Source organism: Bemisia tabaci, chromosome 1, assembly GCF_918797505.1.
Source record: "Bemisia tabaci chromosome 1, PGI_BMITA_v3".
NCBI classification, from domain to species: Eukaryota; Metazoa; Arthropoda; class Insecta; order Hemiptera; family Aleyrodidae; genus Bemisia; species Bemisia tabaci.
In genome coordinates, this window is record NC_092793.1 from 90,262,462 (window position 1) to 90,285,768 (window position 23,307).

At 38.7% G+C, this 23,307-nt stretch overlaps 1 protein-coding gene across 4 annotated transcripts in view; it reads left to right on the plus strand.

Moving 5' to 3' along the window:
* The window catches only part of LOC109034963 (probable ATP-dependent RNA helicase DDX5), a 60,299-nt gene that overhangs the window by 17,471 nt on the left and 19,521 nt on the right, over nt 1–23,307 (plus strand). For all 4 annotated transcript variants that reach the window (XM_072306459.1, XM_072306458.1, XM_072306460.1 and 1 more), the window contains 3 exons: nt 1,482–1,670; nt 7,415–7,767; nt 9,475–9,707. In XM_072306459.1, the coding sequence (XP_072162560.1) occupies nt 1,482–1,670; nt 7,415–7,767; nt 9,475–9,707 (775 nt within the window). The remainder of the gene's footprint in view (nt 1–1,481; nt 1,671–7,414; nt 7,768–9,474; nt 9,708–23,307) is intronic.

A 23,307-nucleotide genomic window follows, 5' to 3' on the forward strand; every position in this document is an offset into this window, starting at 1 on the left:
CTTACAGAAAAAATTGAGCATTGGTATCATCAACTCGTTAATGAAAAACTAATGTTTCTTATTCACCTAAACGTAGTCAATTCAAACTTCTTGTTTGCCAAAAAGAGCAGTACGTATTAACGTATTACGTTACTATTACGTATATTCGTATTATTACACGACGTATTATTCACATAAATCAAACGGACGGAACACATGTAATTGTTCTCCAACTAACCAAATCTAGATATTTTAAAAATTCATTTTAAATCTGATGCTTGGCACTTGTAAATTTATGTAGCAAAGATGCAGGACCGCCAAAAATTTTTATTACATAGACTATGCTAACAGAGAAGAGAAATCATCAGTTTCCAAAGAATTAAGGTGACTAGTTTTCCAAGTAAAAAAAAAATGATGACCGGAAGTCTTCAACTTTGCAAACGGAGATACATAGTTTCACATGTGGCCATTGATATGTTATTCTCTGTGGCTGATAACGTTATTTTGATGAAAATGAATCAACTTTTTCCTCACATGACTAAGGATCATCTGGAACAGGCCAGACCAATCCACACAGGTTAGTCATTCCCATGGACAAGTTTGGAGACGGCTCATTCCGCATTTTGGCAGGATATTTAAATGCAGTGCATTTCTCTTGGGAGCTGTCAATATGACCTCACACTGACTGCGATCAATGGGTCAGTTGCGCTGGTCACAGAATCGTATTTTGGCGTTTGATTCTTGTAGATCAGCTAAAAATAATAAGATCCGTCCAAACAGTAACTCTCTACTTTCAATATTAACCAAGTTATTGCGCTTTGAAATATTCGGTTTTTGACGTCATCCACCGCGGTAGTGACACCCTTGGTTTCTTTGACCTTGCTTTCATCCAATTTTCATGTTGAGTTACCAGTGTGAATGAGTGCCTTACTGACTGATGAAATTTAGGTGGAAGAAACCAAGGATGTCATTACCGCTGTGGATGACAACAAAAACCCGACTTCTCAAAGGACGATATCTTGGTTAATATTGAACGTAGATAGTCTGTTTAGAGAGATCTTATCATTTTTAGCTAATTTACAAGAATCAAGTATGAAAACTTGATTATGTGACCAGCGCAACTGACCCATTGACGGCCGGGCGGGGGAGTGGATTTCACCAAGATGCGCAACAGTTAACACGATAGTCAGTGTTGCGACAGTTAATGTTAAAATATTTTTATTTATTAAAGTAGCTAAATTACCTCATATTATATTTTACAATTTAAATACTTATGGGAAGAATTGTTGGAATATCAATAATAATCAATATAGGTAGCAAAAAGATCTGGAAATGACTTACTAAAATCGTCAATAATCTTAGAATTATAAAAGTAACTACAGTGGATTGGTCTTTGGAACAGATACTCAGTTGAATAATGTGTTTTGCGCTCAAAAGCTTTCACCGTTTTTACGTAAAGTATGAAAAGCTGTAAGTAAATTTTTATTCTTGGTATCTTTCAGTACATTTTGCCTGCCATTGTACACATCAATAATCAACCAAGAATTTTAAGACATGACGGTCCAATAGCATTAGTTCTCGCGCCCACCCGAGAACTTGCCCAACAGATCCAGCAAGTGGCTGCAGATTTCGGGTCATCAACTGCAGTCCGTAACACCTGTGTCTTTGGAGGAGCTCCAAAAGGGCCACAGGTAATTCTTTATTTGAATCTGTCTCTAATTCATGAAGTAGCTCCATTCAGGGAGAGTGAGAGAGAGAAGAAAGGAATGATTTGGACAGTGAAACAGTAAGGCCGACGGAATTAGAGATAAGACTACTACTCAGCATTGTAGTGGTACCTGAGCACACTGAAGTTTTCCTGTTTTTTTCCTTGTTTTCAGCCGGTGCTGAAAGATACAGAGACTTTTCTCGACTCTTTATTGTTGTGCTGCCCTCATATACTCAAGGAAATATTGAAACTTTCATAGCGTATTGTGCAAAAACGGTGCTGACTTCTGATCAGCATCCATAGACAAGTTAAATGCAATTGAAAAGGTGGAATTCGAACTGGGCATACTTTCCCTGAAAAAGTCTGTAGGGTAGGGTGTCCCTTATTTTTGAAATTTGAGAAAAGTTAAGCTCCCTAGGTCTCAAAACGTGCTATGAGGTGTACAAATAAGGAATGTTTTTTGGAAAAAATTTTTGGGACTCTCTCAAGCGCCCTAAAGGGCGTCAGTCGAAAACGTTCATTTCTGGTAGAGTGGATAGTCAATCCTAGGTGAAATTGACGAATTAACGCCTGTAAGGCAAAAATTTGGTCCGTTTGGTCGTATCTTTGATCGTTCAGCCGGAAAACCGACTTAAATGGGCGGGAAGTCGAGCCGCGGCCGCGCGCCGCGCGCGGCTGACCGAGACAAGCTTTGCATCGCGCGCCCGCCGGCCGCGCGCGGCGACGCGCGTGGGTTGTGAGTGAGGAACATGTACTCATACACAGCTAAACGTAGTGCAGGAAGCAACGATGGGAAGGCTGCAAAAAAAGAAACGGGGCGTTTTGTAATATTAACTTCTCATGCTCAACTGGAAACCAAGAAAAATAAAAATATAAATAAATGAATTAATAAATAAATAAATGAAAATAAAAGGCTAAACACGAGTTGTTGATTCGCTGTTATTGCGAGACGGAGACTCAATGTTGTTCTTCAGAGGGAGGACAATTAAAATTCTGATAAGGCTCTTTAAAATTAATATAAATTGTTCAATGTTTAAAAACGACTTCGGCATGAAATCAGTTAAGCGTACCATCGTCCAACTTGCGTAGTAACATATTTTTGGCAACAATAGCAATATTAGGTAGTTTAACAAAAGTCAAAGCCTATCAAAATTTTTCGATGTCATTAGCTAGAATTTTTTTGGATATTTTATGAACATTGTTTGTGAAGTGAGACGATACTTGTAGTAAATCTTGAAATTTTGCTCACCTTCAACTTTCTTATTAAATTTTTGCATCAATTTGACGGCCCTTTCAGTATGGTCCTTCACTACTTCAAGGGCTAAAACAATTTGGTACATATGTATGTATTCCGGGCTTTCTGGACATATACTGGGTCTATATCTAAAAATGCCGATGAAATACCAAGAATGTCAACAAAAAGCCATGCTACTTTTTGTAAATAAATCAGTCAGTCTGGTGAATTCCTCAGGCAGAGCATCTCGACGTCTGAGTGGGGCAGGGAGGCCTGAATTATGTTTTAAATTATAAACACACAGCATCTTCTTCTTCGACGAAATTCTCTTATCGAAAAGAGACAGAGGGACGAGCACTTCACTCAAGTACCATTAGTGGTTTGAAAATTTCTGTAGAGCTCGCTACCTGCTAAAGGATCAAATTTTTAAATTCTACTAAGTCTTCAATGAGGTGAAGGTTATTTTTGGGAGCGCCAGCAGAATGGGGAGAACGAAACGGACATTTTATATACACCTTGACAATAAAAAATATTAACGTGAAGAATTCCTTTTTGTTTCTCTCCTAAAAGGGGGAACTAATTTCTAACATCAAGATCTTCAGAGCGTGAATCGCCTTATTCATCCACCGAGCCTTATTAAATGAAGTTGTGAAGGACCATACTGAAAGGGCCGTCAAATTGATGCAAAAATTTAATAAGAAAGTTGAAGGTGAGCAAAATTTCAAGATTTACTACAAGTATCGTCTCACTTCACAAACAATGTTCATAAAATATCCAAAAAAATTCTAGCTAATGACATCGAAAAATTTTGATAGCTTTGACTTTTGTTAAACTACCTAATATTGCTATTGTTGCCAAAAATATGTTACTTCGCAAGTTGGACGATGGTACGCTTAACTGATTTCATGCCGAAGTCGTTTTTAAACATTGAACAATTTATATTAATTTTAAAGAGCCTTATCAGAATTTTAATTGTCCTCCCTCTGAAGAACAACATTGAGTCTCCGTCTCGCAATAACAGCGAATCAACAACTCGTGTTTAGCCTTTTATTTTCATTTATTTATTTATTAATTCATTTATTTATATTTTTATTTTTCTTGGTTTCCAGTTGAGCATGAGAAGTTAATATTACAAAACGCCCCGTTTCTTTTTTTGCAGCCTTCCCATCGTTGCTTCCTGCACTATAGTCCAGGCGCCTGGAAAGTCTACCTGGAATTTTGGGTACACAGCGATTTTTTTGGCCTACTTTATGTTTTTTGGGTCGCTGAATCCGAATCTGAAGTTTCCGCACGCGTATCTGGTGAGCATTTTCCGCTATTTTGAAAAAATGGCCTAAAAAGGCCTTTTTTTGCGGTTTTTTTGATATAGCGGCTACGGATGAGGAAAAGTCCCGGATTTAGCTAATGTTTTGAATAGCTGACATAATTTGGAAGAAAATGGTGTATACATATGTTAGGTTTGCTTAAAAATTGAGGAAGATACAGCATCGTGAACATCGCGCCTATTCACGTTTTCGCGGCGTACCCCTCAGCGCGGTCCGGCTCGCCGCGGTCCGCCAAGTTCCGAGGCGTTACACGCTTTAAACGGTTTTCGTTTCAACAGTTTTTCATTTCTAACATTTAATGAATCATTTTAATGCTTTATTATACCTGAAATGTGTTCCATCACCCCTTCCGTTTTCGCTATCCCTCCCTGAAAAAATGTCTTAATACAGTAAGATTGGATTAATTGCTATTTTTTTCATCTCAGATGATTGTATTACCCTTAAGAGAGAACAAACGGATCCAAAAGTCAAAAAAGTAATAAACTAACATTTACTAAAACGGGATAAATATCCCCGTCCTCAACGTATTTGTGATGTCTCGCGAGATTCCGCGTGAGTGACTCACTATCTCAATGGTTTATTTTTTTCGAGGTGTTATCCTTCCCGTATTCTGGGGCTACAATCCTGGCTAGGATGCGGTCTTCGGGTTTCAACTGGGCTCCAGGATTATGCACTGCCTAGCATTTTCTTATCTCCTTGGCATTTTTATTGCACTCTGTCTGGACTTCACTAATTCTGCAGCAAAATATGCATATTCAGTGGGCAGATGACTGCCAAACACGCGTGTCGCGACTCCACCAGCGTGTTATTTATTTACGCACGTACTTCTAAACTTTTGCGATGGACGTTGAAATTTCGTGTTTTATATGTGGCCAACCGTTGGCAAATCAACAAACAATAGACGTTAAAAGAAAAGGAGTGAGTGCTTTTCGCAAAGCTAGTGAAAAACGGCAAGACGGGAAAGTAGAGTTGATAGGGCGTAAAAGAAATAAAATAACTGTGCATAAGGTATGCAGTTAAAATTACACGAGTGAGAGCCACATTTCAGCGTGGAATCGCCAAAATTCACCGTCTCAATCCGTGATTTTGCCCAAGAAAGTGTATTTTCCATTCACAAAGCGATGTTTTCTTTGTGGCGATGCAATTGAAATTAAAGCAAAAGGAGGCAAAAAAAATCTCAATCGAAAAAGTATACGCGTTCAAATCGCCGTTAGTAATGTCACCCATCCGAAATTTGGTAATCGCATTTTGGATATAATCAAAGGGAGAACTGATTCAGAAAGTATTTGCATTCGAGAAAGATTAGATTCGATCGAGAATTTAGCGGCGAAAAAAGCAAAATATCATCGGGCGTGTTTATTTAAAATAAAGATTCACTCTCTAAAAGAGAGCAAAAAAAGTGCAAGTGAAGATGACAAATCCACCCCGGAACAGTGCATCAATAAAGTGACAGCAGCAATGGAAGAAATCTTTTCTTATTTGGACCAACATGAGTGTGAGTGTGAGATAATTGTATTGTGATCTATTATTAATGTATGTACGTAAAAAGGTATACTCGTGTATATCCCTCATCTTTGCACCTCGTGTATGCACCTCGTATGTGTAAAATTACACAAATTTTGAAAGAAAATATTGCTCTTTTCCGTAACTGCTTTTGCTTTCTTTATCTTTCTGAGCGAACACTGAAAAAAATTGCTGAAAAAGTTGTCTTAGTTTGAAAAATTATTTGATCTAAAGCGAATTATTTTTACTTGACGACAATCTTCTTCCGTTAAAAAAATTGTTCAATTTAGGTAAAGAAAATTAATGTCTTATCGATAATAAAGTGATGTTCTTTTTAGAGTAAGAAAATGATTTGAATTAAAGAAAATTTCTTTGACACGAAAGGCAATTTCAATACGTAAATGTTTTCCTTTAAATGAAGTACATTTTTCTGTAACTACAGAAACATTTTCTTAACAACCTTTCTTCAATGAACAACAGAGAACTACATTCAGAACAAATTTACAAATAAAGGACAACTCAGTTTTTATTTATGGTAACCTATAGATACATATTGGGAACAAATAAAAGGTATAATGGGGTACATTGATAAAGAAAAAAGCAATAATATGTTTTACGAGTGTTAGAAATAAAAAACTATTGAAACGAAAACCGTTTAAAGCGTGTAACGCCTCAGAACTTGGCGGACCGCGGCGAGCCGGACCGCGCTGAGGGGTGCGCCGCGAAAACGTGAATAGGCGCGATGTTCACGATGCTGTATCTTCCTCAATTTTTAAGCAAACCTAACATATGTATACACCATTTTCTTCCAAATTTTGTCAGCTATTCAAAACATTAGCTAAATCCGGGACTTTTCCTCATCCGTAGCCGCTATATCAAAAAAACCGCAAAAAAAGGCCTTTTTAGGCCATTTTTTCAAAATAGCGGAAAATGCTCACCAGATACGCGTGCGGAAACTTCAGATTCGGATTCAGCGACCCAAAAAACATAAAGTAAGCCAAAAAAATCGCTGTGTACCCAAAATTCCAGGTAGCCTCATTTTTAGCTACCAGGCGCCTGGACTACTACGTTTAGCTGTGTATGAGTACATGTTCCTCACTCACAACCCACGCGCGTCGCCGCGCGCGGCCGGCGGGCGCGCGATGCAAAGCTTGTCTCGGTCAGCCGCGCGCGGCGCGCGGCCGCGGCTCGACTTCCCGCCCATTTAAGTCGGTTTTCCGGCTGAACGATCAAAGATACGACCAAACGGACCAAATTTTTGCCTTACAGGCGTTAATTCGTCAATTTCACCTAGGATTGACTATCCACTCTACCAGAAATGAACGTTTTCGACTGACGCCTTTTAGGGCGCTTGAGAGAGTCCTAAAAATTTTTTTAAAATTTTTTCCAAAAAACATTCCTTATTTGTACACCTCATAGCACGTTTTGAGACCTGGGGAGCTTAACTTTTCTCAAATTTCAAAAATAAGGGACACCCTACTGTAGGGTCCTTTCAAAACGTGAAACTTCACCTCCCATCTCTGGCCACTCGAGCTTTGAACGGACATTCCCACTATCGTTCTGCCCTACTTCATTAAAAGGCAGAGTGAAGTGCTTTTCCCTTTCACGGACTTATCATTTTTTCTGAACAAAGATTAATGTATTAAATATGTTCAATTTGTACAGGCAGGAGATTTGGAAAGAGGTGTAGAAATCGTAATTGCAACCCCCGGACGATTGATTGATTTCCTCGAAAGAGGGACCACCAATCTACGGCGATGTACCTATTTGGTACTTGATGAAGCAGACAGAATGTTGGATATGGGTTTTGAACCTCAAATTAGAAAGATTATTGAACAAATTCGACCTGACAGACAAGTGCTTATGTGGTCTGCAACTTGGCCAAAGGAAGTGCGTCAATTAGCAGAAGAATTTCTCCACGATTATATTCAAATTAACATTGGATCTCTGAACCTGTCAGCCAACCACAATATAATGCAAATCATTGATGTCTGCGAAGATTATGAAAAGGAACAAAAGTAAGTATCAGTCATCTTTCCAAAGGAGTACCCTTTGCCTGTGAATGATTTTCCTTTGATTAGCAGTGTTTCTGTAGAGGATGCTCTGTGTGCGTCCTGCTGGAGTCATGACTGGAAAGTAAGTGAACGTTTTTAAGTGTGGGCCACTGTTGCTAGTATGTTTTGGCAATATAATCTGAATTAAAAACAATATTTTCTTTATTTTTTATAGCACTGTGGAAATAAAAGAATCAATCTAGAAAAATCAGCATGTCAAAGTTAACCATCCATTGCTGTAATTTCTCTAATACTTTTGTAACTGAACATGACACCCCACTTACACGAACTCATTGAACTCACTTCAAAAAACATCAAAGACATTACTGACTGATTGATAGGAGTTCTTAATCTTTGGAACCTGCATTGAGAGAGCTCAGCTCAGAGAAGGACTGATATTTAGTGTTTTTTTTATAATTCTAACTCCAGGAGAAATGACAGAATCTCAGAAGTCTCTGAAAATAAATCGTAAGGATGAAGTGAGACTTGCCCTAAGACAGAGAAAAGTATGTCAAAAATTCATTTGAACTTCATGCTTGTCTTGGGCAGAAATACAATACAAAATGAAAATGAAATACAATATTTAAAGAAACTGAAATGCATGAGTGGGGAAAGCCAACAGTAGAGCTCTTGCATGTGTGAGGAATTTGCGTTTTAAATACTGTTTCCTCAGTGAATTTCTGTAAAATTACCTCTGGATATCTCAGCATAACATGAGGGATTTCCTCTATTATTGCCTCGACTCTTCAACTTTGAGAGCTTTCTTTGTTCTTGGGAGATCATTCTAAAGAATACTGGTAGCATCATTGTGTTTTTTGCAAATATTCACTGAAGAAATAGTAATTAAAACGCAAATTTCCAACACATGCTGCAGCTCTTTTATTGGCTTTCTCTACTCATGCATTTTAGTCTGACTGACTTTCAGTTGTGACTTCTGCCCGAGTTAAGCAGCCAGTTCAAATGCATTTTTGACTTGAATTTCTGAAATTTTGCATTTGCAAAAGGACCCCTCACAGGACAGGAGGCTCACTGGCTCCCAGTACACTTAAAGAAAATTTTAGTAGATTAACGTAAAGTTTATCATCAGCACAGAGCCAAAAAATTGGCCAATTCTACTGAGTAAAAGCTACTGGGATATTTGTGCTTGTACATGCGGACTATTTTCTATCATTTCATAGCACGGGCGAAGAATTACGAGTTCTCTCTCCTGGTTGTTTGACATTCTCGATCAGACCTCACACGCTGACATGTGCTTATACGCTCGCCCGGTGTGGAGGCCATACTTCCTCTTTCGCCAGATCATCTGTCGGATCTGTTTTAGCAATTCTTTGGCATTTTGGACTCCATATTGCTCTGTCTGAGCTGGCCGGAGCGTCCGTATGAAAATAATACGAGGTCGTAGCCATCTAGCGGAGGGAGAGGTGTTCTTCGCAGGCAAGGAAAGACCACGCAGAGCGCCTATTCATCTCTGCTGTACAGGGAAAAGTCCGCATGTTCAATGGTGAATATTTCAGCTCCTGCTGGGTGAAATTGTTAATTTTTTGGCTTTGCGCTAACAATGAACTTTATGTCAATCAATGAAAGTTTCATCGAATTGTACCAGGTGCCGCAGGGTAGTTTACATTTTTGAGTATTCTAACGAATTAATGTGAATTACCTGCTCTATTTTAGATTGTGCCAGCTACTCTCAGAAATTTTCAATGAGCCGGACAATAAAACTATCATCTTCGTCGAAACGAAGCGAGGTGTCGATGAAATCACTCGGATCGTGAACAGAGGAGGCTACAGAGCTGTAAGCATACATGGTGACAAATCGCAACAGGATCGTGATTATGTTCTAAATGAATTCAGGAACAGCAAAGCATGTATTTTAGTTGCCACAGATGTTGCCGCCCGTGGCTTAGGTAAGTACTATAATGAGTATCAGAATTGCCTTCCAAGGTGAGGTCTCAAAAGCAAACATCTGTTTTTGATAATTAGAGCCAGAGGGCTTACCGGACATTCAGTTTGATCTATTCCCGTGTGTTGTCATGGAGGGTAAACGACTTAAATCCTCATTGATGCATTGGATAACTCTTTTTTTTGTTTTGCAAAGTGAGTTGATAAGTGACACTTTGGATTGTTACGTCATACTCCCCTGTTGCCCATCATTCTAGATTTTTCAAAGAACATGTAACATTGAAGTCAGTTGGTTCAAAGCACTGAATACTCATTCCCAGACTGCAATCAACAAGTTTTTTATGTTAACAAGTTATCTTTTTGTAGCAGAGTATGCCGCTTGAAGCTTTGGACCTAACTCCTACTATAATTTATTTGTCATCTTACATGTGCTCTCTCAGAATGCATGTTTCGCCTTCAAGGCACCTTGACATTAAAACTAGTAATGAATACTGACGATAATACTACTTCTCAGAAGGTTATTCAAAAACGCCAATTTTCTTTGACCAGCGGTTGGCAATGAGCAATTGCTCAGATGGAGTTTACGGTCAATACTTCTTCTACAAGGAACTTGCGCTGCTGTGTCTAGCCTGTGAAGTGCGCTTGGGTGTCTAGCTCCTACTGAAAACTTAAATTTTCTAAATTGTTCATGTAATTTCTGGGGCTTATTGGGGAAAAAATGATAAAACATTATAACAATGAATTGATTTTAAGAGTCCATGGAAAGCATCGCAGCCTGATTCGAGGCAATAGCTTGGGAGGATCCCCTTTTTAGTTTTCAATTTAATTTGCATTTCCTCAGTAGAGAAGAGTTCGGTTTTCCTGGAATCTGGCAGTTATACAATAAAACCAGTTGGTTGGTGAGAACAGAAGGAAAATTTGAAGAAATCACTCAGGGTCGCAGAAAGTTCTTAGCCTTCCTCAATGTATAATGTGCTTTTCCCAAATTTTGATGTTTTGCCATAATTGCATCTCCACTCGAAAAAGCGCTTAAAAGACTTCTAGCACATGAAACAGCCTGAACTCTCATCGTATTTGCATTTTTGTGTTAATTGTCTGCAAAACGAATCGATATAGGTCAAGACGAAGAAAAAGAGGCCTTCCCCTATTTTCAAGCAATTAGCCACTCAATCAAGATTGCGTGATCAAGAACATTCTGCACCCCTAAAGTGAGCAACGAATATAAAATATAGAGGCGTGTAATGAACTAGTCAAGTCAGGGAAAGTCCCTGCTGAACTTCAAATCTAAAGTTTGTCCTACACTAGGTTCTAGGTGCGGTGCCCCTCCCGTCGGCGGGGGGCCCTCTCCTCCCTTTACCTGGTGGCAGTCAGTGCAGGTGATTTGCGCCTGCCGAGCAAAAGTAGTTGTCATGAACGGCCGGCTGTCATCCTGGCATTGGGGGTGGGGGGTTCCCGGCTGTATGGAGTGGGGGCTCGTCTTTTCTTGCGCGTGGGGGGCTGCTTCCTCTGGGGGGGGTGGGCTTCAAGAGTCTTTTTTATCAAGAGACCTTGGTCTCAATAATAGTTAAATAATTAACTACTCTGTTGTTAATTTTTTTTTTCTCTGTTAATTACTAGTAGGAGCAATGAATGTAATATCCTTTTGTGATAGTTTTCAATAAATTATTAATGAAAAAAAAAAAAAACTAGGTTCTAGGCATCAGCAGATTTTTACGCATTGAGAAAACTGGGAAAACTCAGGGAATTCGAAGGGACTGGGAAATATCAGAGAGAACTCAGGGAATTCAAGGAGGTCCCAGGAAATCGAACGTGAAACAGTTCACAACAGTTCACAACCTATAATACTATCCAAATGCTGAGGAAAATGTAATGAACCAATCGAAGTGGAGTATTTTAAGTAATCAGACAATGGTGTGTAATACTGCTAGCCATTGACCAATTGGATTGACAGATTTAAAAAATTTGCGCTCTCCATTGCGTGCTGATCGGTACGAGCACATTTCTTAGCAGTGAAAGTGGAAACTGATCTCAAATCTGTCTGTGTTTTTACAAAGTATCAACCACAGAATAGAAAGAATTTCGGCTAAGCTAGCGCTAAGCGCTGGCTTAACTTTGCAATTTTGCTACAGTTTTTTTGAGTAAGATAAGTTTTCGAAGTCAAACATTCTCAATTGTCTCGAGATTGGCATGCCAATTCAAAGAGAATCACGTCTGAAAAGTGCACTTTTTGGTATTTGAACAGGTGCCGCTGTTACAATCAGAAATACGGAGCCTAGAGCCTCGGATTTAATTTTGAACTGAGTTACCGCCTGCGAGACGAGGAGCTTGCTCCTCGATCACCTACATTTTTTTACTAGGCAAATGCGTGTTAAACTGCCGACAAATGCAATGCTCAGACCCGATTTTCTGGAGATTGGTACATGACTAGTGCGATTATTATTAGAGCTCATCCTCCTCAAGAGATCTGAAGGAGCATCATAGTAAAAAATCTCCAAAAGCAGATGCCGAATTTATAGTACTCTGTGCATAGTCCTTTTCGGATGAACACCATTAATAGTTCAGAATGTTAAGCTAAAAAAAGTTTCAAGCACTGCTCCCTTTAAGGAAAATTGCTCACTGTCACATTATCATTTAAACATTAAGCTACAGTACCGATTCATTATCAACACTTATAAAAATACTGTGAAAACGATTTCCTTCAAACTTGGCAAGAATGAAGCTAAGAACCTTCTGAGCATGTCTAAATAATCAAATTTTGAAAAAGTAGTTGCTGAAGCCTGAAAAAGAGAAAAGTTGTTTCTCCCTATACTAATGTATTGGAGATACGAGGTTGCTTATGCGCACCGTGCTGACGTGTTAGTTCGGCTCCTGCTTGACCGATTTTTGTGAAACTGTATTAGTGGGTTTATTTTGTACCTCTTCTCTCATTGTTTGGTGCACCTTACATTTGCCTTTTGCAGTAACTAACTGGTAATTGCAATTGCATCAGCAGGATCGAATAGAACTTTTGCACCTCTCATTATTGATTGAATTTGATGCCCTTTTTTTCTTTCTCTTCTAATTTTTGTCTCTTTTATTTTTTCCTCTATTTTATTCTTTCTATTTTCTTTTCTTCCTACTCTTATTTTCTTATTCCTCTTTTGATTTTTTTTCTCTCATTCCTTTTTTTATTTTTCAGCCTTTTCTTTACTTCTTCTCAATTTTTGTCAAGCTCCTTTGTTACTTCATTTATTCCATATTTTTGGTTTTTCTCTTATTTTTTCCATACCCTCATCTCCACCTCCTCTTCCTCAGTCGTCTTTTTTCTCAATTTTTTCTTCCTCCTTTTGCTTTTATCTTTTATTTTCTCCTTTTTTTAGTTCATCGTTTCCTCCTCTTTGATTTTGATTTTTCTTTCTACTCACTCTCACTCTCTCTCACTCACTCACTCACTCACTCACTCCCTCACTCACTCACTCACTCACTCACTCACTCTCTCTTTCTCTCTTCATAGTTCGTAGCCAAAGTGAAACGAGTCACGTAGTAAGCGCAGAGCGATTTCCCCATTGGTCCAGGGGGCTATAGCCCTTTGGCTGGCTGTGACGGCTAGCTCTAGCATGCCGGAAACAGCCAGTATTTATTTACTACTATAATAATGTGACAGTGAACAATTTTATATGAAGAGCATGAGGGAGCCTTAGCTGACAATGCCCTCTGCTCAGTACATTTATGATAACTTCATCGTGAGTTTTCTCTTTTCACCCAGGGAATTTGAAGTTTGCGAAAGAGTAGAAATCCTGTATCGGTAGGATCTTGATGCCAAAATTCTAAAGGTAATCCATTCAATAGAATGAGGATTTAAATAAGAGATATTTTTGATGAGAATAGTCTGAGGAAAGATTAAAAATCTTGAGAAAAGAGCAGTACCTAAGCTTTCATGCTGTCATGCATGATTGTACCACCTCTGATTCTTAGCTCCATGAAGGTAGTGAAGCCCGATGGTTGAGATCTCTTGCGCTTGCTTCATCATTGGCTTGATGCATGGCATTCCACATCAAATGGATTGTATTGTTCAAGGAAGGAGGCATAACCGGGCTCTCCATTTCTAAGTATCCAAGAGAGAACTTATTCGTTCATGGGAAAAGATATTCTTGTGAAAAACCTCCTTGTTCAAATCTTTTTTCATGGGTAACTTTGACAGAAAAATGCCCAAACAAGCATACACATATATAAAAGTCACTCCTACAACGCACTCTGGCGTTCTACCTACCTACCTACCCCTAGGTTATTTGTGCCCATCTTCTCAGTGCATATGTAGATGGTAACATATGGATACATGCATACTTATGTTCATGGTAATTCCTCAAACTTAAAAGACTCACTGGGCTCTTGTCGGGGAAACTTTGATTCCTAACCGTGACCCGGTGAGAACTAAAGAGATTTACTGGACACCCATTATACAGGTTTTTATCTATTTTCTGGAGAGCACTGTTGCTCTGTGCTTACCATCTGCCTTATGCAGTATATTTTGGATTTCCCAATGCAGTCAATATTTCTCTTTTCTCTTTGTCCATTTATTAACTCCTCATGTTAACTTGCCGAAGTTAAGAAAACAGGTCTCTCACTTTTAAGGTCTTTTTTTCCTCTTACAATTCAGTGCTGTTATTAGCAGTTTCTCTGGGAAACACACACAACTGACTTGTTTGTTCTGTAAAATATCACTTTTTGCCCGGTAATTTCTGTGCCACTGGAAACTACAGCTGCATCTGTCTCTACTTTTCATTGTCAATAATTACACGGGGCTTTTAGAATGATACGGCAACATACTTTGCTAAGAAAGTAAAACTTGGAGAATGCCACTCCAGACTCTATTTTTGTGACAGCCCCACAGTGATGCCTATATCAGCCCTTTACTGATTTTTCTGTTGTCGCTTATTTGCTATCCATGGCTACGTATTTTTGAACACTTCAATTAATTTCTAAAGGAATTATTGTAGTCAAGATCAAAATTAATCAGAAGTTTTGGAAATTTCCTTTGCTGATTTTTGCAGAATCATTTTTTGGAAATCAGGTTCTATTTCTTATAGTGGCATCAATGCTGGAAATATTCCTGCAAAATAATCCTGTAGATGTCAAGATCTGCAGTCCAGCAATCCAAAAACAAAATACCATGTAATAGCTTGTGTTTTAGTGACACCGCATGGTCCACAATTTCATCTGAACTTGTCAGAAAGGTGAACGCAGAAACCTCAAACCTTTCCTGTATGAAGTTCTTCTTAAAGGAAGAAAGAAAGAAAGAAAGAAAGTAGTAGTAGTAGTAAAATAATTTTATTTTAAAGCGGTGCTTTAAAAGAAAGAAAGAAAGAAAGAAAAGAAGAGGAGTCATCCCATCAACTGATATAGATTCCGTGGTGTTGCCGACCCTCCACAGACATCTTGCAAGAAGAGTAGGAAAATATTCTAGCATTTTAATATAATTTGGAATCTTACTATTTTTAGACCAGCAAAAATGTTGTTTTACTCTGTTTGCTAAGTTTTATGGAATTTTAATCTCTCTTTTACCTGGAAAACTGATGTATTCTTGAAAATCTTTAGTCCAAGCAACACACTATCACTCACTGATTTTTTTTTCTATAGTGGCTTAGTTGCATGCTACTTATGAACCTCTGCCTGTTAGGAAGTCAAAATCTAGTCTCTTTATCAAAATAATATTATTTTAAGCCTCTAGTGTCCAGTGCGACAAATCACTGCATTCAAAGAACTTTTAAATTTGAATCATATTTAATAATGAGAGCATTCTCATGTTGCGAAAATTCAAAAAGGAAACTTTATCAGATGCTGTTGCCTCTCAAAGCAGGGTTGCCGGCGGTCTGGAAAACCAGGATAGTCATGGAATGTCTAAGAATTTGCGGCAACCTGGAAATTTCAGGGAATTCATACAAAAAGTCAGGGATTTAATGCGTTCAGCTGCTTAGCAGAAGTGTGTGTAAGCTACAGGAAAAAAATCAAAGTGGAAGTTTTATTTGAACGCTAGGGAATCCGAAGTATTTGGATTCAGGGAAAAGCAAAAATAATCCGGGGAAGTCAGGGAATTCAAAAATGAAGAAATTTTGGCAACCCTGATTTCCTTTGTATGAAAAATGTAGAGCTTAAAATTTTTCAAGCTGTTGCGAAGCTGTTGAGCAGCCTATTTTCATAGAAACATCCACAAATTATTTGATTGGCTCGGTAGGACCACGTGTAATCAATTCTGAGGTGTCAACGATTTTTTTATTTTTTTGGTCTATCAAGTAAAATTTCTTTAGTTAAATTAAAATATGTTTGTTCCTTCATAGTCGAAAAAAAAGTTTTTTCTCCATTAGAGGATTTTATTTTGCCTTGAATAGATAAATAACTGTAAACAGACATATTTTATTCAACGATGCTGCGTTAGCGTCGTAGACACTTTAAGGTTTCCATTTTCGGAGTGTTTATCGCTCCCCTTTTTTCCGCTAATAGGAGCAGGTCTCGTCACAATTCAGTCATTTTCGATTTTTGCCTTTATCTGGTTTTTGTAATCGGTAGCCATTACAGAATTTTGCGGGTCTTTTGAATAGTAATTAAACAAACACAAGGTGGTGAAGAGGTACGGTTAGAGTTTGGATCGGTTTGTTTATTTCTTATCCTGTCCAAAGCCGACTGTTTTCTTTGCATTATTTCGCCTTTATCATTAATTATGGACTTAGAAAATCCAACCCCGGTTATAGCTGCCGCCCTGCAGCAATTCATAGTCACATACAAACCAATGATAATCCTAAGTTATAAATTGCGGGATATTGGAAACAACCCGCGGCTAGGGGAAGTAAAATCGTTAGGCCACAAGGAGAGGCATAACATGCAGCAGCCACTCATCCTCCGTAAAATAAGAAAACAAGGAGAGTTGGACAACTGAGCGATGAAAACTGAAATGCAACAGCACACAGAGATTACGAATGTACATTAACCTTAGTATTCATACGACCCGTGGGCACGAAAATGTACGCAAGAGAGGCGAGTTTTTACATATTTTAGGAATGATGAGTATTGTACTTGCGTCTTCAACTCTGACAAATTTTAAAGCAGAGTTCATGATTATGATTTCTCCGTTGGGACCTAATACAGGCCTGAATGTCATTTTTTTAAAACAATAATGAGAAGCAGTTCACACAAGAAACTACGAGGGAAGATGGAGACGGAAGAAAGATGGCAATTAGTATGGCGCATCGACGGACTGTTAACTTCTTCGAGAGCAAGTCGTCGAGCGCCGACGACACACGGGATTTCTTGGGAGTTTTGCAGGGGTAGGAGCCGATTTTCGTTTTTCCCTTATACCGCATTTCCTGACCACGCTCCGATGACGCTCCATCTAAAATGGTCAGTGTTGATGACACTCGTCGGCGCTAACGCAGCGTCGTCAAAATGAAATACGTCTTCCATGATTTCATAAATTGATTATTCAATAGCATCAGGTCCTTGAAAATAAAGCAAAAATGATCTTTTATCAAACCTATGAAGTAGTGCCTGTTGAGATCAATGATCAAAGTGATAACATTCAGAATCTTAGCCATGGAAGGATGAGGGATAAGAGAGGCCTAGTCTCCCCTCCCTACCGTTTAGCCAGAATCAGTTAGTTTTTCACTGGAGCCCCAAAAAAATATTGCTCTCTAAAAGTAAGAAAAGCTTCTGTGTCCTTCGTCATTATACAATAGACTCAAAGCACTGGTCAGTGAATAAGTCTTTAAAGTGTTAATGGTCATGTCCCCATGGCTGATGCAAACGAAGTAGTAGGTAAAAAAGGATAGGTTTTGATGGAAGATGTCTTTTGTTGCAGCCTAAGATAGTGACACGTGAAGACGAATGGCAGTCTAATTTTTATAATTGTAGTATTTAAATATTCATCAAGAAAAAGCGTAATTTTAGTTCAAAAAATTTCTTTGTTTAGCCTTTAAGAACCTTTTGATCCTTATTTTAACAAGGAAAAATGTCTTAGAATCACTAGCAGTGTCTTTTGTCATGGTCACTTTCCAATGAAGCACAAATCTGAAAGGTTCCTTTTACAACCGTAAGTTATTGTAAAGATTAGCGTTTACCTTAAAATTAAGGTGGTATAATTCCAGTAATGCACCACTGCAAATTCAAGCATTATGATAAATGTTTTCCCACCAATATTTCACACAAACCACGATTTGCGCAACGAAAATCACTGAAATTGATTCCTAACCAAGATATTAACGTTTTTCAGTGTACATTGGTTCAAGGAATTTGAATACCCCTCTCACTAGAAGAACAGTAGTCTACTTGGATCAAAACGTGCAATACAATTGTTTTGGCAGGCTTCATAATAAAGCATTGTTTCCTCCAAACCTTGTTTTGTTCAAAATGTTAACAACGTGCAACAGCTGAGGCGGAGCTCCGAGATAGAGGTCACCATAATTTCATACCACAGAGACTCTTACTGTAACGTTTTGTGCGCAGTTTGACTCGCGTAGACTTTTAATTTTTCAGGAGCAGAAAGTTTGCATTAACGCATCAGAAAAAGTTAAACATCTTAGTGCAGACCCGGTACTTTTCACTGTGCGAATCATGTCTGCAAGAAATGCTGATAAGGAAACATGTGTCAAAATGCTTCAGTTTGCACCTTCAATAGTGGTTCATTGATCAAAGAGGTTCATAACTAGTAGAGTTAATAATTGTAAAGGCATCACTTTTGATCTGTCACGATGTTTTTGTCTGGATGATATTTTAATTTTGAATGTTTCAGAGGCCGCCTATAGAAATATCGTAGACGTGCCTCTTTGTCGAGCCCTCCCACTCCAACACGGATGATCGATCAAACTATTCTGTCTATGCTTGTCTTTCTCTTATCAGAATTTTCAGCTTTTCAGTGGTATTTCATCCAAGTCGTCTATTCTCAGCCTAGCAGTCATTCATGTTGTAGCAAGGTAATCTCCTTTTCAGTGCTCTTGTCCTCTCTAAAGTTCTATTTTTTGTGTCTTTCATTAATTGAATAGGTTACTCGTCAGTACAGTACTTTCAAGTAAAACGTTTTTTGTTGGTACCGTATCCTACCTGGAAAATTTTCTAAGTACCGCTAAGGGGACTTTACCAGATGCCTGTTGTACCTCTAACCGGAAAACTTCTTCCGCCAAGGTTTTCCAGTCAAACGCAGTTATAAGAGCTGACTAAAATACAGCTGACTCAAACTGTCCGCAAGCACTTCAAAATTTTTTTAATTAAATGCAGTCAAAAACTTGATGAAAACACAGCTAATCAAGGAAAATATGCGACATTCCCCTGGTAGCCCGAGAAAAGGAAGCCTGGTTTCGAATGTGTGTACTGACAGATCATCGCTCATTTTGCGTTCAAGATTCCCAGGTCTACCTAATTTCTCCAGATATTACACAAAGGTCACCATACATGACGTCTGCTTGTTATCTTGGATCAAAAATTATCTCTGATAAGACAATTTCTAGGCCACTTTCAGAAACTGCAAAGTCACCTTAGTGGTAGAAAGTATTCCAGTTAGCCTTTAAAAAGTCATCCCGTAAAATCATCTCAGCGGTACTTGGAAAAGGACCCTACAACAAAACGGCCAAATCGGCCTAAACACGGAATCGTACGATTTTCTCAGGAATGATAGAGGGTCTTCCCAGACACTCAAAACTGGTCATATTTTTTACCTAACCCCCAGGGAAAAGGGGGGAGAGGAGGTCAAAGTCAAAACCTTTAAATTAGCATAACTTCTCAACGGTTTGTCGTAGAAAGATGATCTTGGTGTCAAAATTTCCAGAAAAATGAGAGCTTTCAGAATATAGGTATGAAATTAATTAAATTTTAAAATTTGACCCACTTTTGGGGCATTTTACAAGGTCCCCCTTTCGTAAATTTTCGTTTTTTGAGATTTTCGGTTGTTCGGTTCGCACGGATCAAAACAAAAACAATTTCAAATAAAAGTAGAGCGTTTAAGCTTTAAAACAAGCCCAAGATAATCTTGGGGAAACGATTAGAAGCGGAGTTATGAGTCTTCAAAGTTGACGCGGCGCGCGGGAACCTTGTATGTTCCGAGTCTCAAGGTCACCTGCGCGCCCCGGATTGCCTGCAGGTTGCAAGTTTTTGTGTTTTTATGCTTCTGTAGGTCATTTTTAATGTAAATCATTCAATGAAGATAGTTTAATCAGAATTTTTTTATTTTACACAATGGGCCTTCGGCGAGGTACACAACATTAACGTCAAAAAAATTTAACTGCGTTTCAAATAGCCCCCTTAAGAATAACTGAGACTTGTTTTGAAGCTCAAAGCTCGTCTGCTTCTACGAGAAACTATTTGGCTTTACCAAGTGAGTTCCGTCAAGCGCTGTACCTTACAGCTCAATTAAAAAATTTTAAAATTAGGGGTACCCCAAAATTTGGCATCAATGGGTTATAATTTCTAAATGGTTCAGTTCTGTATGGAGCATATGCATATTTGAACTGAGGGTCCATGGTTTCTTCTAAATTATAAGAGCAGAATCATCATCGTCAGCAAATGTTTAATGAGGTATGATGGACATAATGGTTGATACTCTAAGCCCCCTCTCGCTCCTCCCGTAAAATTAAAAAATTTCGATTATTCTATCTTCATTGAATGATTTACATTTTGAATGACCTACAGAAGCATAAAAACACAAAAACTTGCAACCTGCAGGCAATCCGGGGCGCGCAGGTGACCTTGAGACTCGGAACATACAAGGTTCCCGCGCGCCGCGTCAACTTTGAAGACTCATAACTCCGCTTCTAATCGTTTCCCCAAGATCATCTTGGGCTTGTCTTAAAGCTTAAACGCTCTACTTTTATTTGAAATTGTTTTTGTTTTGATCCGTGCGAACCGAACAACCGAAAATCTCAAAAAACGAAAATTTACGAAAGGGGGACCTTGTAAAATGCCCCAAAAGTGGGTCAAATTTTAAAATTTAATTAATTTCATACCTATATTCTGAAAGCTCTCATTTTTCTGGAAATTTTGACACCAAGATCATCTTTCTATGACAAACCGTTGAGAAGTTATGCTAATTTTAAGGTTTTGACTTTGACCCCCTCTCCCCCCTTTTTCCCTGGGGGTTAGGCAAAAAATATGACCAGATTTGAGTGTCTGGGAAGACCCTCTATCATTCCTGAGAAAATCGTACGATTCCGTGTTTAGGCCGATTTGGCCGTGTTGTTGTAGGGTCCTTTTCCAGCTAGGTTCCAGTGTCAATAAAGTAATGTTTTATTTCATGATGCCGTACCGATGAATAATGCCCATCTTGATATATTGCATCATTCATCTTGAAAACTCAATATTCGGTGACATAATGTGGTCTCTTTTTTTTACTAGAAAACTCGTTCTCTAAGTTAGCTTTCTCTGTGAACTCAGGCCTCAAGAAATTATGTGTCTGCTCCAAGACTGGATCTAAAAGACTTAATTTATAGTAAAGTTAACCTACAGGGTGTCCGAAAAGTCCCCTTTTCCCACCCCTCTAACTTTCGACCTAATTGAGGTAGAGAATTCAAACTTAAAGGATGTTCCTAGGTCAAAAGGAGCTACTTTTTGACCCCCCCCCCCCCAATTATTTTCGGGGAGGCTCCCCTTGGAGGGATAACGGACCCCATCTTTTTTCAAATGAAAAGACCCCCATTGTGTTACCTCGCGCGAAAGAGCATAAAAAAGCAAATTTATCGCGCTAACTCGAAGTCAATAATCTCAAACCGTTTCAAAATGGCGGCCGGTTAAAGTTCAAGATGGCCAAAAACTGCCACCACTTGGACCGAGTTTAACAGAAAGGAACCAAGCCACATCAGCGATTGCCAAGTTTAACTGGGCAATTAGATTTTTTACGAGAGAACGGTTGTTCGGATTTCTTTGAAAATTTTAAGGAATTTGCTTCGCACCACGGAGAATTTTCACTGAAATTTGCTCGAAAATCCACACAACCGTTTTCATGTAAAAAATTAAATTGCCCATTTAAATTTGGCAATAGCTGATGTGGCTTGGTTCCTTTCTGTTTAACGCGGTCCACTTGTTTGTCGATGAATTTTCCTGAAACTCGGTACTGAGGGGTATTCCAACACAAGAAAGACGAATTTGGAGTTAGATTTTCTAAAAATCCAAAATTGTTAAAATGGCGGCTGATTGAAGTTCAAAATGGCAGAATTTTTTTTTTTTTAGAAATCTAATTTCAAATTTGTTAATCTCATGTCAAAATACCTCTAGGCTCCAAGTTTGAGGCAAATCCATAGGCAAATAACCGAGTTGCCAATTTTCGGCCATTTTGAACTTAAACCAGCCGCCATTTTTACAATTTTGGTTATTTTGGAAATCTAACTCCAAATGCGTTTTTCTTGTTTTAAAATACCTCCCAGTACCGAGTTTCAGGCAAATCCATCGACAAACAAGTGGTGTCAACTTTTGGCCATTTTGAACTTTAACCGGCCGCCATTTTGAAACGGTTTGAGATATTGACTTCGGGTTTACGCGAAAATTTATCTTTTTTTATGATCTTACGAATGAAGTACCACAAAGGGGGTCTTCCTATTTGAAAAAAAAGTCGGGATCAGTTACCTTCCCTAGGGAGGCTTCCGAGAATAGGGGGTCAAAAAGCAGCTCCCTTTGACCTAGGAACATTCTCCAAGTTTCAAATATCTACCTCAATTAGGTCAAAAGTTAGAGGGGGAAGGGGACTTTTTGGACACCTTGTAGATTAACAGCGGATACCTGCGTGTCAGTTGGATGCAAAAAAGCGATTGATCAGTAAGGAGTTGGAATATCCACATTATACAGGTACATGCTGAAATAACCGTACAGGGTGATCCAAAAGTCCCTTCCACCCCCTTTAACGTTTTACCTAATTGAGGTAAAGATTTGAAACTTGGGGGATATTCATAGGTCAAAGGGAGCTACTTTTTGGCCCCCAAAAATTTCCAGGGGGCCCCCCTTGGGGGGGCAACGGCCCCCAACTTTTAATTTTCAAATGAGACCCCCCCCCTTGTGATAGCTCGTTTGAAAAAGCATAAAAAAAGAAAACTTTTCGCGCAAACCCGAAGTCAATATCTCAAACCGTCTCAAAATGGCGGCCGGTTAAAGTTCAAAATGGCCGAAAATTCACACCGGTTATTTGTCAATGGATTTGCGCGGAAATCGGTATGTAGGGGTATTTTGACACGAGAAAAACGAATTTGACGTTAGATTTTCAAAAAAACCAAAATTTCGAAAATGGCCGCCGGTTAAAGTTTAAAATGGCCGAAAATGTTCACCTCGGTTTTTTCCTGATGGATTTGCCTAAAACTTGGAATTTGAGGGTATTTTGGCATTAGATAAACAAATTTGAACTTAGATCTCTAAAAAAATAAATTTTTGTTCTATTTGAACTTTAACCGGCCGCCATTTTGAAACGGTTTGAGATATTGACTTCGGGTTTGCGCGAAAAGTTTTCTTTTTTTATACTCTTTGGAACGATCTATCACAAAGGGGGTCTTCGCATTTGAAATTTAAAAGTTGGGAGGCCCCCCTGAAAATTTTAGGGGGGCCAAAAAGTAGCTCCCTTTGACTTAGGAATATCTCCCAAGTTTCACATCTTTATCTCAATTAGGTAAA